At 37.9% G+C, this 15,651-nt stretch overlaps 1 protein-coding gene across 2 annotated transcripts in view; it reads right to left on the bottom strand.

Moving 5' to 3' along the window:
- Window positions 1-2,760: 2,760 nt before the first annotated feature.
- The window catches only part of CUL5 (cullin 5), a 31,903-nt gene continuing 19,012 nt past the window's right edge, over window positions 2,761-15,651 (bottom strand). For both annotated transcript variants that reach the window (XM_066175788.1, XM_066175789.1), the window contains exons 10-19: window positions 15,020-15,127; window positions 14,367-14,431; window positions 12,235-12,367; window positions 11,591-11,722; window positions 10,822-10,945; window positions 9,916-10,091; window positions 9,636-9,797; window positions 8,845-8,963; window positions 7,486-7,609; window positions 2,761-6,402 (exon numbers count right to left, since the gene is read on the bottom strand). In XM_066175788.1, coding sequence (XP_066031885.1) covers window positions 6,208-6,402; window positions 7,486-7,609; window positions 8,845-8,963; window positions 9,636-9,797; window positions 9,916-10,091; window positions 10,822-10,945; window positions 11,591-11,722; window positions 12,235-12,367; window positions 14,367-14,431; window positions 15,020-15,127 — 1,338 coding nt within the window. In that variant the 3' untranslated portion in view covers window positions 2,761-6,207. The remainder of the gene's footprint in view (window positions 6,403-7,485; window positions 7,610-8,844; window positions 8,964-9,635; window positions 9,798-9,915; window positions 10,092-10,821; window positions 10,946-11,590; window positions 11,723-12,234; window positions 12,368-14,366; window positions 14,432-15,019; window positions 15,128-15,651) is intronic.

Genomic DNA, 15,651 nt, shown 5'->3' with positions numbered 1-15,651 from the left:
CCACGGCCTTTTCTGCACTGTGCTTTCTCACCGCACACTCTCTTCTTGTCTCTGAACCTTGATTTCCAAGCGAAGGCCAGCACTAAAACTCTACAGCTGTTTCCCAGCCTGTCAGTGCCTCTCTTCACCTTGTCTCTCCAACGTGAACAGAGCTAGGCCAGAAGCCTGGTTCTTTCCCAGTCTCAAGCTTTGTATCTCAAAGGAAGAGGTTCAAAACAAAAAGTTCTATGAATTACGCTGTTGCACACAGTCTAGGACAAGCAACTGTGTATTTGTTTCTGATCAGTCTCTTCTCCTCAACCACTTTTTTAATCCCTGAAGGAGTTAGCATTACTGTTACAGTAACCCACAACTGAAGGGAGCTTTCCCCAGAGCTGATGTCTACCAGTCCCATAAAGCAGTGTTTACTTATTTGCACCTTTCCATCCTCTTGTACCACAAGCTCGAAAAAATTTTAAGAATGAAACTTTGGATATAGCACCTAGAAAGCAAGAGTATTTCAACAACTTGTTAACATCCATTTACCTTGACTTTTTTTTTTTAATTTTAATTATTTGATCTTCACATTGTAGAACTAACATTTGTCAAAACTTCTTCAGATCAGTTTTCTCTTCTACATCTCATTCATTTCCCTGTGAGAGAGGATTTCACTTTGTCTTTGCTCTCAGAAGTAAAATACTTCTTACATTCCATATATATCCAAAGACTCTCCAGACATGCAGCAAGAGGCTGAGTGGGACAGGCACTGGTGAGGGAAGCATTTGTACTCCTTTGCTTCCTTGACACTCGATAGCTGATGTTCTAAGGTGGTCTAGTCTAGACCTTTGATTTAGAGTTTTCAAGTTCAAACCAGAGATAACACAGGAACTGACAAATACTGTCTCGGGAAGAACTGAAGGTTTTGCTCTGAAAATATTTATGTAGCATATAGCAAAAACATCCAGGTTGGATGAGGATATTTTTCAGAAACGAGTAATGCCGAAAACATGCTGAACAAAACGAAAGCTCTTATTTAACTCTGCCTTTACTCCTGCAGTGTAAAGCTCTTTTTCAGGGATATAACCTGATAATGCACTAGGACTAACATTCTTTAATTTTGGTGTCCACTCACAGACTATTAAAAAGTCACACTGCGCTGTTCTTCCTTAGCTCAGCAGGTGACATTTGCTTCGGACATGCCCTGGATCCAGAGGGAAGCAGCAGCTGCATTCCTGCCTCCAGACATTCTTTCTTACAGGTGTTTCAGGTTGCGTGCAGGAGCTGAAGCACAGTATCCGACTGGATTTCCATAGTGGATCTCCATCACTAAAATAAATGAGGATTAAATGCCAGGCACCATGTCTAGCTAGAGATGTTGAGATATATCCAAGGAGTGGATCAAGAGTGCAAGTGCTGTGAGGAGCAGCTGAGGGAGCTGGGGTTGTTTAACCTGGAGAAATGGAAACTCAAGACTTCATCACTCTATTTTGAAAGGAGGTTGTAGCCAAGGGTGGTGGAGTTGGTCTCTTCTACCAAGTAACAAAAAAATGGCCCCAAGTTGTGCCAGGGAAGCTTTAGACTGGATATTAAGAAAACTTTTTTCATGGAAAGGGCCGTCACGCAGTAAAACAGGGAAGGGAGTGAGCCACTATCCCTGGACTTGGTTAAAGAATGTGTAGATGTGGCACTCAGGGACATGGTTTAGTGGTGCTCTTGGCAGTGCTGGGTTAATGGTTGGACTCAAGGACCTTTTCCAGCCTATGGAAATTCTATGATCCTATGCTAACAGGTACAGCAAAGAAGAAAATAAAGCCACATTCTCACTTTATCAGAAGAATGAATCAGGTTTAGCCTTTTGTATTTAGGTCAGTGATTCTTCCTAAACAGTGATCAATTTTCAGGGGTAGGAGTTGAAGCCAAGGACCTCCTGAGATAACTGGCCTCTAGAGAACAACTTCTCCTGAAAAACCATTGTAAAAGACTATATATTGCCCTAACAGAGGGAAAAAAGTTTGAAAATAATGGCAACCTGCCATCAAAACTCTGCCTGCAAGAACTGCCAGTTGGCCAATTGCCATGCACAGTACTGAGCAGTCAATCAAAAATGGGTTTATTCCATACCAGTAGTTCTAAACTCTGCATGTACACCAGAAAGCACAAAACACTGAGGTCAGCTGGTGCACTTAAAGAAAGGAGTTGAAATGTGACATTCACATCAAAAAGCAAGATTCACATTAAAAGGCAAGGACAATCAGAGAAGAAAAGCCATTACATTAAAAGCACTCCTTCAGGCAAGTGACTGTTCCCACATCAGTTTACTGCAGGATCAGCTACCTGAAGGTCCCGGTGGCAAGACCAGTAACTTTCAGTGACACACATTGTAAATAATTTCAGAGAGAAATCAACCAAAATATTCAGCAATCCAAGTTCATCCCAGAAAGTTGCACAGAGCCATAACCTTCTTTTTAAAAGCCATAAACTAAGGCAACTCCCAGCCACTTTTGTCATGGCAGGCTTTGATCAACTGAAACTGAAAGACTACAGCTCATCTTTAAATGGAATTTGGAAGACTAAATTGCTCTACATATAACCTTAGGTACATAAAAATTTTTAACAAGAAAAGAATTGGAAATCTCTGCTTTTGTTTTTTGAGTTTTGATCATAACAGATGTTGGGACTTGAAAACAGGCAAATTTCATACAGTGGCATTTTTTGGAGGAGCACCTGAATTCGACTTTAAAATTTTGTCGGGTGAGACACCAAAATACCTTGCTAAATGAGTAGTCTTTTAAATTACGTTTTTATTTTGCAAGAAAATAAATTATACAACTTAAAAAATAAAATTCAAAAATTAAGCAGTACATCAAAATAGTTCAGCTGGACTGCCATACAGAAACTACCACCATTCAAAATTGTACAGCATTATTATCTTGGTAGTGGCACACATTCAAAATTGTAAATACCATATGGAGATAGTTATTACAACTCAGGAATTCGAGTTCGCTCAACACTCCAGACTACATATAGTGTATATGACAGGAAAGCTTTCATGTATTGTTTATTTCACAAATATGACCTTAAAGAATTACAAAGATAGCATCCCGGTCATTTAGATGAAAATAGAAAACAGTTTGAGATAGCAAATCTTTCTGTAAAACTATCAAATCTTTTTGCCAATTGTATTTTTAAAATTTGCACTTTACAGGACAATGGCATCCCAAGGCAGATAAATGCAAGATGTGAACATTCAGAACATTTATATCAATTTTAAAAAGATGAAAATAAGAAAGTCACATTGTCATTTGGAAATGTAACTGCATTACAGTAGTAACAAATGAAAGATAAATGAGTAAAAGTAGAAGCTAGGGACACCAACTATGGAAAGAGGAAAATGGAAGACTTCAGAATTGAAACTGAGATTCTCACCAAGTTGTTGGGACAGAGAAAGATTTAACAGTATTTCTTAATTTAACCCATTAAGAGTGATTTCCCCCCCACACCCCTTCTACACCAGATTTCATTCCTTAGCTATTCACCGTGGCAGTGTGTGTGGCAACGTGTTTTTCAGATGCAGCACCTCCTTAAGCTAGGTCTTTGGACATATATATTCAGAGCTAAAAATTGCAGCCTTAAAAGTGCGTTGTTGCCATATTGCAAGTGAAGAATAGTTTTCATTTAGATCTGAACTCTACCCTCCCCAAAAGAACAGCTTACCCCAGGTATCTCCCTGTGCCCCAGGTGATACATGTTTTAAGTGCATACTGGTGAAGTGACCTGATGAAGGACGCTAAACGTGATTCTGCATCTTTAACAAATTTGCTGGTGTCTGTCTCAGATTTCATAAAAAAACCCGACATCCATTTCTAGTATATATTCAAAGAAAAAATGACCATGTCATAGGCACATTACCAATTCTATTTTCATCCCAGGTTTTGAGAAATGTATAGGTAACAATTAGGTTGTATTGTATTTGTTAGTTGAGGGAATGTGTAGCTCCCTAGCTTTTAGCAACCTTTTCCTTTCTGCATACATTCCAGCTTCCTAAACAGTTGTATCTGAGATGCTGTCTCTTAAACTTCTCTCTCAAATCTAAACCAATGGCTTCAAAATTAGCATTATCCCCTTGGCAGCTCTTTCTGTGTGACAATTTCATACCTGTTCTTCTCTGGTTAAGGGTTGGAATTTTTCATGTTGAAGAGTGTGCTCAGACTGTCATGTTCTCCCCAATTATCCCAAGTAAGTGTTTATTACTTTTAAGTTACAAAGAGTGAAAGTCTTGCAGCACAAAGTTTTTTTATTAGAATTTTGTTTTCTAATGTTCAGATAGTTTCATTGGTTAACTACACAGAGCACCACTTGCTTTTGATTCTGAACTGCAACACCACAGGGCCAACATAAAAGATGCAATATTTTTAAACAGCATCTACTTTTGAGTATCAACAAAAGCATGTAACACAAGCTGTAGGATTTCAATCAATTGTAATTGGCCAGGCCTTAATTTCTCCATCTCTTGGTCATGAAACCCTCACTACCAAAAATTTCTTACTCAAACAGATGTCCAAGTACACACTGTTCTCAGTCACACTGGCATTTACATTAGTAACAGAGCACACAGCCTGCTTAAGGGTGCAAACAGCCATTCTTGGAGGGTTTGCTTTTAAACCACTCCTACTGCATACTTTACTGTAACCATGTGAAAGTAAAACTCCTCCTCTTACTTACTGGAAGGCTTTCTTTTTTGACTACAGTTAATAGTATCCTCTTCCCCACTTCATCATCAAAGAAGATGAGGCCTTTAGATGTTGTAGTTCAACTGGTTAATTAAAAAATAACTTCACACACTTGTAATTTATAGAAGAAATATTCATACAGAACTGAATAAAGCGCAACTTACCTTTGTCCTAAGACAGGCACTCTGCTCCTATGACTCATGGTATCGCTCCAGTACATGCTGGGACATTTCAGAACAGCAGAGAGTAGGGCAGTGCCAAATGACTACTTCAGATGATTGAGAATGAAGAGGTAACATTAAGGAGTTGAGATTCCTGATGTGTGTTTGGCACTCTCTCTACATACACTGAACAAGGTATTTTTCCTTAGCGTTTTATCATTTTCATTGGAAGTGTATTTCCTACCCTACCAGTTACAAAATAAAAAGCAGAGGGTTTGTTTTTCATATAAAGATGTTGACTAGTCCAATTGGATTAACCTCGCATGTATATAAAAGTTACCACTGAGGAAACAGTACAGGGATCGTCAAGTGTTACTCTCTTTCTGCAGGAGTTGTGCATAAATTATTCTTTAATGCATCCTGATATACGTAGTCATAATGAAATATTTGGAATATAAATATTAAATGTACATGGAAATACACTTAATATTTCTGTTCCTATAGCAGACCCACCCATGAAAACTGCTTTTAGAGTGAAGTATCATTCAAGAAACTTTTACCTTTTCAAAAAGGATTGCAGCAAATCACCCGTCCAAATAAGGTAACAACATATCCACTTGTTTATAGGAAACAATTTAAAACCAATGATCTCTTGCTTAGGGAAAAATATCACCGATGACATGGAATTACTTTTGTGTCACTTAATGTGTTGATTATTAAAATCCAGTTACTAGACTGAAGCACTGCGCTAGCCAACAGGTTTTAACTGTAACAAATATGTATCAGTTGTGACACGTGTTTGTGTCTCTCAAATGTTATTACATGAAAAGGATCAGAGATGGACAGTACATTACTCTGTTGATCCAAAACACAAAAGTGAAAGTGCTACTTCTAGTCCTAATTGCATTAAAAAAAAAAACAACCCAAAACCCAAAACCAAACAAAACAAAAAACAAACCCAAAACAAAACTAATAGCAGTTCCTCAGTGCATGAATATTTGAATATTTTTTCCTTGTGCAAGTACTGGTCATCTAAAAACCCAAACCTGTATTCTTCCTGATGGGTGTAAATAAAATCTACTTTAAAAAGTTCACAATGGGCTCTTCATGAATGCAAGTTTCCCACAAAACAGCATGCTGTTAAAAGTGTGCAACATGAAGGGAATGCCATCATGCTAGCTGAATGAGATTGGCAAAATATAGTCCTCTGTAAGGTAAGGCAGGGATTTTAATATGTAACGAAAGTCAAAACAAGTCCTTCTGCAGCACAAACTGTGGCAGGTGTCTGTCCAAGCACCCTTCCATTTCTGTTCTCAGCATCCCGCAGAGTCCTCCAATTACGCCATGTATATAAAGGTGTTGATATCCGACTCATCTCTTCTGATATATTTGTGCTCTATAAGCCATTCGATTTGCTCTTTTATCATTTTCTTTTGTGGCAAGAACATGTTTTTCAATATTTCTACCAGTTCAGTCTGAAGCTGGGCATTAGTAATTTTCTTCCTCATCTTCATTATTTGGATGATAGCCTCCTGGTGGGGGATAAGAAGAAAAGAAACATGACTTTTAAGTGCCTGGGTGAAGTGACAAAATGAACAAAGCACTAACAGGAGGCTCCTGGTAAGGACAAGACAGCAAGGAAATCTGTATTTTTCCTTAGAAATCAGAAATATGCTGCACTTTTTAGGCTATATAGAACTGCTTTTACAAAGTTGATAAAGAGTGAAGCACTGGCAAGATGCAAGAGACATAAGACAATTCCAGTCGAAGGAGCAGTTAAATCCTGTATCTAGAGTGTGAATTACTCACTATAACCGAATGTTCACTCACTCCCCAAGCAGAAGTTGCAGTTTCCTGGGTGACCTGTGATATACCTTGTGAACATCTATTGCACTCATTTCTGAAGTACAACTAGCCATTAATCCTGCTGCTGCCAGAATGGTCACATCATATGTTACATCAGGTGGTACAACTCACAATGTGTATGGCCTGCAATCCAGCCTGACTGAAACTTGCAGGTAAAATGGGATTTTTGAGACTCCATTGGAGGTAATTATCCCCGATGGCAGAAAAAAAATTCAGGCTTTTCTAAAACTGTCAGCTCAAAAGATTTTACATGACTAGCTGACTGAAGGTCTGTCAACCACAGAGCAGGAAGCTGCAGTTTGTACAGCTAAGATGCACTTTTCGACTTCTCTAAGGAGAAGTCATAGTGCTGTTACTACAGCATGATCCCACCTCCAAGATAATTCTCTTCATACAGATCAAAGAGATATCAAGATCAATGATACCGTTTATTCATGGTGGTGGCCAGTGTCAGTCAACTCTACCAATCTGCTGTTGTCACCCACCCCACACTGTTATGCCTTCACCACTTGCTTAATATCTGCTTTGTCCTCTTTGAAGAGGATGACCTGGTACTTCAGAACAGGAGGCTGATGCACAAGTGCACAAACACACATGCAAAATCACAAGCATCTGGAGTCATATAGCAGAAGTGACTTCCAGTGGGATTCAAAGGCACCCAATTCATATATCAACATCCTACTGTGGAAAACACGTAATGACAACAAAAGAAAGAGGGGAATTTTGTACTCCTCCAGCAGGTTACTTGCCTGGGTTCGCAATATTCTTAGCTGGACTATTCCTTCATTCTCCTCTTCCCGCATTCTCTCTGTAGTCAGTTGCAATCGACCAATCAAATTTATCTTGCCCCTTTTCTGAACTTTAGCGTTTTTTCTGAAAAAAGTTGTATTGCACGAAAAGTGAGCAAAAAACCAAACCAAAACCCAAAACACTTTCAGTTACAGAATTCCTGTTAAACTTCAATTACAGCAGCAACAAGTACCATGATAGATCAGATACTTATAGGTTATTAGCGTTACAGCAGTGAGAGAGCTGTCTGGCAGATCAAAACTCAATGCCAATGTCTCCACACAATGAAACCTAAATAGTGCTATCATTACAAGTAAATCCAGTAGCTGAAACAATAGAATTTCAGAAAAACATATTTCAATTTAGTTATATAAATGTAGGGTTCTTTGGAGGAAGGTTTTACAACAAAGTTCAGGAAATTTGACCAGTTAATATTCCATCAAAGAACTGTCTGGGACAAAACCCAGCTACTGCAACAAAGAAAGCTGAAGGCATTCTTCAGTGGTCACCCACAAACTTTCTCTACAGCCTGTGTCTTCTGTCATGTCCTCTCATCATTTCCCAAAGCTCAGAATCCTGATGACAGGAATAAGCATTATGGCCCTGGGCAACAAACTAAGCCCCGGGAAAACAGATTCGTCACTCTTTCTCCACAGATCCAGATGTCCAGCTGCTGCTTAGAATGAGGCACAGAATCTGAGGTTCCTAGCAAAGGAGCCAGTTCTCATCATAGTCACTGACAGTAGAGGCAGGCAGAAGCAAGCAAACCATTCTGAACATAGTATGTACCACTTAGATATTCTCTCTGTGTTATCAAAGCACCAGTAAAAGAGCACTGCAACGCTCACAGAAATAAACACTCCTCTCTGGTGAGAGCCGCACCAAAAATCCTGGCTCTTCACAGCACACTCTCTTATTCACCAGTTTAACTTCCTTTTTTTTTAACTTATCACCTCTGTTTCTGAAATTCTGTGTGTGTAATAATCTAGTGCTCTGATTACGAGCTGTCTTCCAAAATGTTATGGACTTACTGCTAACTGGAACAAAGCCTCCAATTTTGCACCTCGTCACTAATTGAGTAAGAAATTTAATTTCACAGAAATTAGAATTATAAAAATATTTGTTTGAAGGAGCTGCTGCAGGTCATCTAGTCCAATCACCTACTTGAAGCATGACTTACCAAAATAAGTGAGGGCAGGGCAGCAAAGCGTGTGTCTAGGTTAATTTTGAAAACTTTCAAGAACAAAGGTCAAGTTAAAGTGAATTCCTTTAGTTATAAAACAGTACATTGTTATTTTACTTTTCAAACATCATCTTACATTAAACTGAACTCCTGGTTCACCGAGAAGAGGGTTCCTTCTGTAAAGTCTTTGGGTGAATTGACTTGAGGTTCATATAATAAAACCTGACGTTTCAGCTTTGGAAATGCTACAAGAGACTACAAAGAAAAGGGGAGGGGGAGAAAGAATGAAAATAAAACACCAGACTTTCTAAATGGAAACAACTACTTTCTACAACCATAATTCACTGCTGTGCTGACTGTAGTTAGGGAACCACATAGCCTTGTTTGGAACTAGTAAAATCAGAGAAGAAATACAGTTTACAAACCTTCTGAAATGGGTTAGCATAAGCAAAATCACACACAGTAGTAAAATACACAAACTCACAGCTACAGAAGTGGTGTTATGTCTGACTTACATGATTTCTCTCATTATTCATGAGCTAAACAATTAGAAGCCTGCTAAAGCAAACACTGAAGTTATTTTAAAGCAACATGTATTTACCAGGTGTCACTAATTTCCCAGAATTAGACCAGACCCACTTGAAAAAACACAATCATAACTCTGTGCTGTAGGCAGCATATGGTAAAAAAATTCTTGCAGTTTCCAAAAGCTTGTGAAGTAACACTGGGTAGAGAGAATGTGTTAATGTAAAGGCTGTGTGTGCTCAGCAGCAGTGCAAGGAGCCAGCATTACAACTGATTAATTACCAAGAAAGGCGTTCACATTTCAGTTTCAAAGTGTTATCAGACAGTGCTTTAAAAATACTAATCCAGTATTTTAGAGCACAAAAATCTAGAAGCAATCTGTTTGAAGAGAAAGGGATATACCCATAAAGTCCTCCTAAGTTCTGCATCAGGGAGTTCAGTTGCCAGTTTAAGATTTTCAAAGCTGATCTTCTCTCTGGGTCTTTGGTTCCATGCAAACAGCACAGCCAGCTGAAATGTTGTTACCTCCAAGTCATACTGGCCAACCTCATTCTTAAACGTTATCTGTGAAGAGGATGAAAATTTTACTTATAAGCCTATCTGGATCACAAACTTTCTTACTGTTATAAATACACAGAGAGTGCAGACATTAAGACTGATACAATGAAAACTACACACTTACAATTCCATTGGACATGAGGTGGTGCCAGTGGAGTTTTCTACCACTGTGATTCTTTTTATAAAATTCTTCGACCTCTGGGATGAGATCTTCTAATTCCGTGGGCAGCGAGACAAACACTTTTTCAGAACTTCGGGACCAGGCGCCAGCATTTAAAATTTTAATATTCACAGAGTCAGCTGTAAGATGATATTGGATTAAATGAATCTCCAGGTGTAACAGCGAGATAAACCAAGGTGTTCTGGGTTTTTTCCTACTTTCAACACAATTACAAAGGACTGAATTTTCAGGAAGTTGCAGTGTGTCTACCTACTCAAACATTAAGGCACTCTATGCACCACTGGCTTTTTACCAGCAGCACTGATCGAAACCTGCTTTTTTGGCTTGCTGCTGCAGAACTCCTTAAACTCTGGTGCAGCTTTACAGCTGATGCTTATAAGCACTACTCAAGGGTTTTCAGCAGGGCAGGTCCAATACTTGATGTTCCTCAGCCTCTCTCATCAGTCTATCTCAGAATGTGATTTAAGCTCTTCATAGCACGCATCCAGCTCTCCCGCTGGCAGATAAAGGAGGAGCACAGCATGGAGCACTCAAAGAATGATGAGGGCATAAAAGGAGGTAGTTCAGGCATTCACCTGGCTGATGCCAATTCAAGCCCCTGCTTGCAATTTGTCTACCAGAAAAGGCAATCTGTATCTGCAAGATTGTTCACAAGCAAAACCCAAAACAACTCACAGAATGATACAGCTCTAGTATCAACTGCAGGAGAACAGAGAGTCTACAGACACGCCCAGTCTAGGGGCAACAATGCCACGGAGACTGTGCTCAACCTGCAGGTGACGTAATTTTTAACTTAAGATTTAACAGAGCTATTTTTCACAAAGAGAAATAAAAAGTAGCAAACAATACCTGGTAAAGCAAGTTTATTATTTTTGTGCATTTCTTTGAAGGCCTGGTTCAAGTCTTCAGAGACTTTGATATCCTGGAACATTCTAGCCAGCTTGTTTACATAGTCTGCTGGCATTCCCACTTCCTATATAAACAAACAGAACAGAGTAAATATGACATAGAAAGCTATGAACATAAAGCTTTATTTTTAAAATAATAAACTCAAATAAATTAAGAGCACAAAGCAGTACACTGGTATCATCACTTTACAGTAATAGTGAATCTGCAATGCAATATAAAGGGGTTTTTGCATAGATTGTAAGTAGTTATCCCTTAAGGGCATATGATGGATGATTCTTTTAAAGAAATTCAAGTGCTGAAGAACATATGCATGCATTAAGGAATCCATGAGTTCCAAGATCTGAAGGAATGTTTAAAGCATGCAAATACTATTCTGATCTACATAAAAATTCAAAATTAGAATGGATCTCAAATTATTTATGTAATTAAACAAGTACATGTATTTTGCTTATTTGCATATGGAATATATGAAACCTTTAGATAATTGTATGTGAAATATTTTAAAATCTATCACTGTCACTATTAGAGATGAGCCAAACAGTTTTACTTTCACTAAGTACTGGGATAGAAGGGAAGCATAAGACGCCCGGAGTGGCCTGCTATTAGAGATAAAACTCACCTAAGCAAGAAAGATATTTAAGTTCAAGAGTGGAATATTAATTAATCACAAGAATGAGGCACAACCAAAGACAGACATGATGCTACTTACTCTGAGCCATTCCACCATATTCTCCTCAATTTCACTATCAGCTGATATATCTAATATCAGACGTCTTGTTAAGTGAGCTTTGTGATAGCGCATGAAAACATCTTTATTCTGTACATATTTAAGTACCAAAAGCTGTCAAAAATAGAGTTTCATATATTTATTTGCATTGTCAACCAGACAAGTATTTGAATGCTGATCTAATGGCATTGTAAATTATGACTAGGGAAAGGCTACTTGACATTGCCTTAAGAGCAACTGTACTAATACTATCATAGGCACCAGCAATGAAGGTTTTATATCATACCTTCAATTTCTTCATTTGTCAAACATCAAGAAATTCTCTTAAATCAAAAAAGACATTGACACTGGTATGTAAAAATCTCCTGTATTTTCTAGACAAATATTAGTTATTGTAATAAATTACAGTCTCATATAGGCATTAATTTAGTATACCAATTTTGTGGACTGACACAGGAGACATGAAACACTGAATGATTTACAATATTTAAACACACACACACAATAACAAACTCTTTTCTCTACTATTACACCTTGCATAACTGCTTTTGAAGATGAAGGCCTCAACCCACATAAAGAAATAAACAAATTCATTCTTCAGAATAACTGAGAAAGCAAAAACATACCACTTCTTTAAGCTTTGCTTCAATTTCTTCAGAGGTTAGTTTTTTGCTTAGTGGTGTTTTTCTTAGCAACATGTCACAGTAATTAGCAAGAAGCTCAGGGCATTTGGATTCAGGCTGTGTTTTCAATCCAACACTAGATAAAAGAAGAACAGTATTTCTTGAAACCATACAGAATCCTGCTATTCTGGAGTAGTCACATTGTTAACAAGACAGACCACTCTCTCCTGATCCCCTTGGCAAGGATTCTGGCAGTGAATTTATATCCTCATTAAACTAATGAAAACTTAGGGATAACACCCTTTCTTCTTGAAAGAATAAATACTGCCAAACACTTTCAGACAGCTTCTACAGCTTATTTTAACTAATTACAATTTTAGAACTGTAACAATGAAGTATACAGGTGAAACTACAGTTTGAAACAACAAAATATTGCATGGAAAGAAGTATTCCAGAAAAGAATTAACAAATGCTACAGTGAAATGTTTCACCCATCTCCTCAGTATGCTGTAATGAGGTCTCAAGAACAGCCTCCTGCACCACACTCCACAGACTGCAAAACTCAACACATCTAACACATAGTAACAGCATAAAATTATTTCATCACAGCTATAAAGGATGGACTAACAGCTAAGAAATTAAATGCAGACTAAAGTTTAACAAGATGCTACAGTAGACAGACTGTAGTTCTTCAAAATGCACCAAGCACAGGTATTGTTCCGAACCTGTGTCTAGACTGGTAAATAAAACCAAACGGCAAGGACCAACCCCTATCCCTGAAGTCAGATGGCAACAACTTGACTGCTACTCAAGGGCCCACAGCAAACTCAGGAATCCAGTTTTCTTGCTCATTATTTCACCCTCTCATCGATTAGTACAGACAGAGCAAACACTTTTCACACAACTTGTCCTTTTTAATTCATAAAGCAGCTTGCAGGCTCATGTCTTCTGCCCTCTTAAAGACCATTTGAAGTACAAAGCAGATCACAAAGTCTTTTGGATATTACAGAAGTTTCATTTTGCTCAAACCAGGCTGCATATCTAGACAGCTTCAAAGTGCTGGGAAAGACGAATGCTGAACAGAAGACAATCACAATCACAGTGGTTTCTAAAAAACCACTAGGCTGCATTCACTTTAGGAGTGAAACAGTTTGAATGAGGTATCAATTGGGATGGTCCCAGAGGAAAGGACACTATTAGAAGACACCTAAGAAACACCTCTACCTTACCTTCATCTATGCAAAGTATAGAAAGCAGGGATCCAGTCTTTTGTGACTGCATTCCTCCAATAAATACAAGGAGAAAGACTAATCCCTATTCTGGCTTGCCATTATCTGAAACCAAACCCAGGAATACAAACCAAGATGCTGGACATATATTTATAACCATCCACTTCTAACCAGAAGAAATTAGAAAGGGAAGCTGGCAGCCCAGCTACAAAAGCTTTGTTTCCATAGTAAATCAGATGAAAAACTATATATAAGCAATCCCAAGCAGCTAAATATATACAAATTCCCACTCAAGTGGCCCATCACACGGTAAATGTTAACAATCAATTAACTGACTGCTACCTTCTCTTGGCTGAGTTAGCAGAGCAGGCACTGTAAGCATGGTCCTTCTTCTGGAGTCACGCAGGTCTCCCTAATCTACTGGAAGTTGTTTAAACTAACCTGGTTAATCCTGCACTGAAACAAAAATGCAACAGCTGGACAGGTCACACTCACAACTGGCACAAGAGTAGGTGGAAAACAACTTGTGGATGGTTACACCTTAATGAGGCACAGCTATTCCCATGAAGATTATTGCCTCATTTTTTCCCCAGGACCTTTGCTGAAGTTGCAGCAGACCTATACAGCTGAGGTTTTTGGAATTAATAATCCAAGAAGCCATTATGAACTTCAGCTAACAAACTGTCTCATAATATAAAAGAACAGATCCCCAAATACTACAAACAAATTCAAGTTTGAACCAGGCTGCTATTCACTGATCTGCTTCCACACAAAGAGTCTTACCAGAGGTCAATAAGCAATCTGAAATTCCATAATGCAGACAACACAAAGCCCATTTAAACACAGCATTACTTTTTGAAGAGACATTTTAAAAACCTTGATTCACATAAAGTTTACATGGCTTACCCTTTTTGCTTCAATGGCAATTCAAGTTTAAATATTGTAGCATCATTCACAACTGCTTTGTATGCCTGAAAAATAATTAGATTATTAGTGCTTCACTCCATTTCTCTCTCATATGAATTGCAAAGATTTTCTCTTTTTACACTACTGTAATATGGAATTAACTCAAAATTTATTAGCTCAAAGCTTGCAGATTCTATTTTCAATTTAAGAGTTCAAATTCTATGACTCAATTTCACAATAAACTGATATTTTCCTCTTTTCCACTACCATAGTGGTTTCCTTTAAACAACAACTTAGGAAGGGATTACATGGACCAGGTTGCACGTCTGAAGTCATGAGACAAATACAAAATAAATTCCAAACACAAATTATTGCTGAATAAGACATTAAGGTTCTCAATACAAAGGTCATCTTCTAATGTACATGTTCTACAACATTACAAAGCCGAATATATGCAACTTTATGCAGGACTACAACAGAAATTAAAAGCTCCTCAGTGGACAGTAAGTTTCATCAGTATTTTAGTCTGCCTATTTAATAGAGTAACAGCAGCTTCTAAATTTAACAGTGAATGGGCACAAGGGTTTTGGAGACATCATAACACAAATTGGAACAATTCTTATAGTGAACAAAAGACCAGCAGAAACACTTACCTTATCTCTGGCAGTGAGAAATCTTGGATCATCTTGAAAAGCTTCTTTAACCAATTTGCTAAACCGATTAAATAGCGTGAGCAATTGCTCTACATACTTCTCAGAATCCTGAAGAGGCAAAAATCAAATAAAAAACCAAGGCTCCACAGAATTCAGTGTGAGCATACACATAATTCCCTAATCTGTAAAAATGCTGTACCCTAAAAAACCTGCATACTGTGAATGTACATTGTATCTTTAGTGTCTGGATTGAAGAGCCCTATAGCATGTAGGCCTAAACACAGACTTCCAGGACAGTATTTCCAATATATATATATTTATATATTAAAAAAAAAAAAAAAAATCTGTAACTTTCAAATACTATACAGTAACATTCTATTTTAAAGGACGTTTTCAAGGATCAATAAAAGACACATGCCACATCCTAACTGCTGCAGACACCTAGGCCTCCTAGACCCAGAGAAAAAAGATGATAAAAAGCTGAAAAAATACAGTGGGGAAAAAAAAACCCCTTATAATTTCCACATTGAACAGCCACTCTTAGATTGGAAGTAAATGTCAAATTTCATCAGGAAGTTGTAATTCTGGAAAAATTGATTAGGCTTTTTAAATTAAGATTCTAGCATAATTGT

This window comes from Chamaea fasciata, unplaced genomic scaffold, assembly GCF_029207755.1.
Source record: "Chamaea fasciata isolate MVZ Bird 193981 ecotype frontalis unplaced genomic scaffold, bChaFas1.0.hap1 SCAF_2, whole genome shotgun sequence".
NCBI lineage: Eukaryota > Metazoa > Chordata > Aves > Passeriformes > Sylviidae > Chamaea > Chamaea fasciata.
This window is presented reverse-complemented; position numbering and strand designations above follow the sequence as displayed.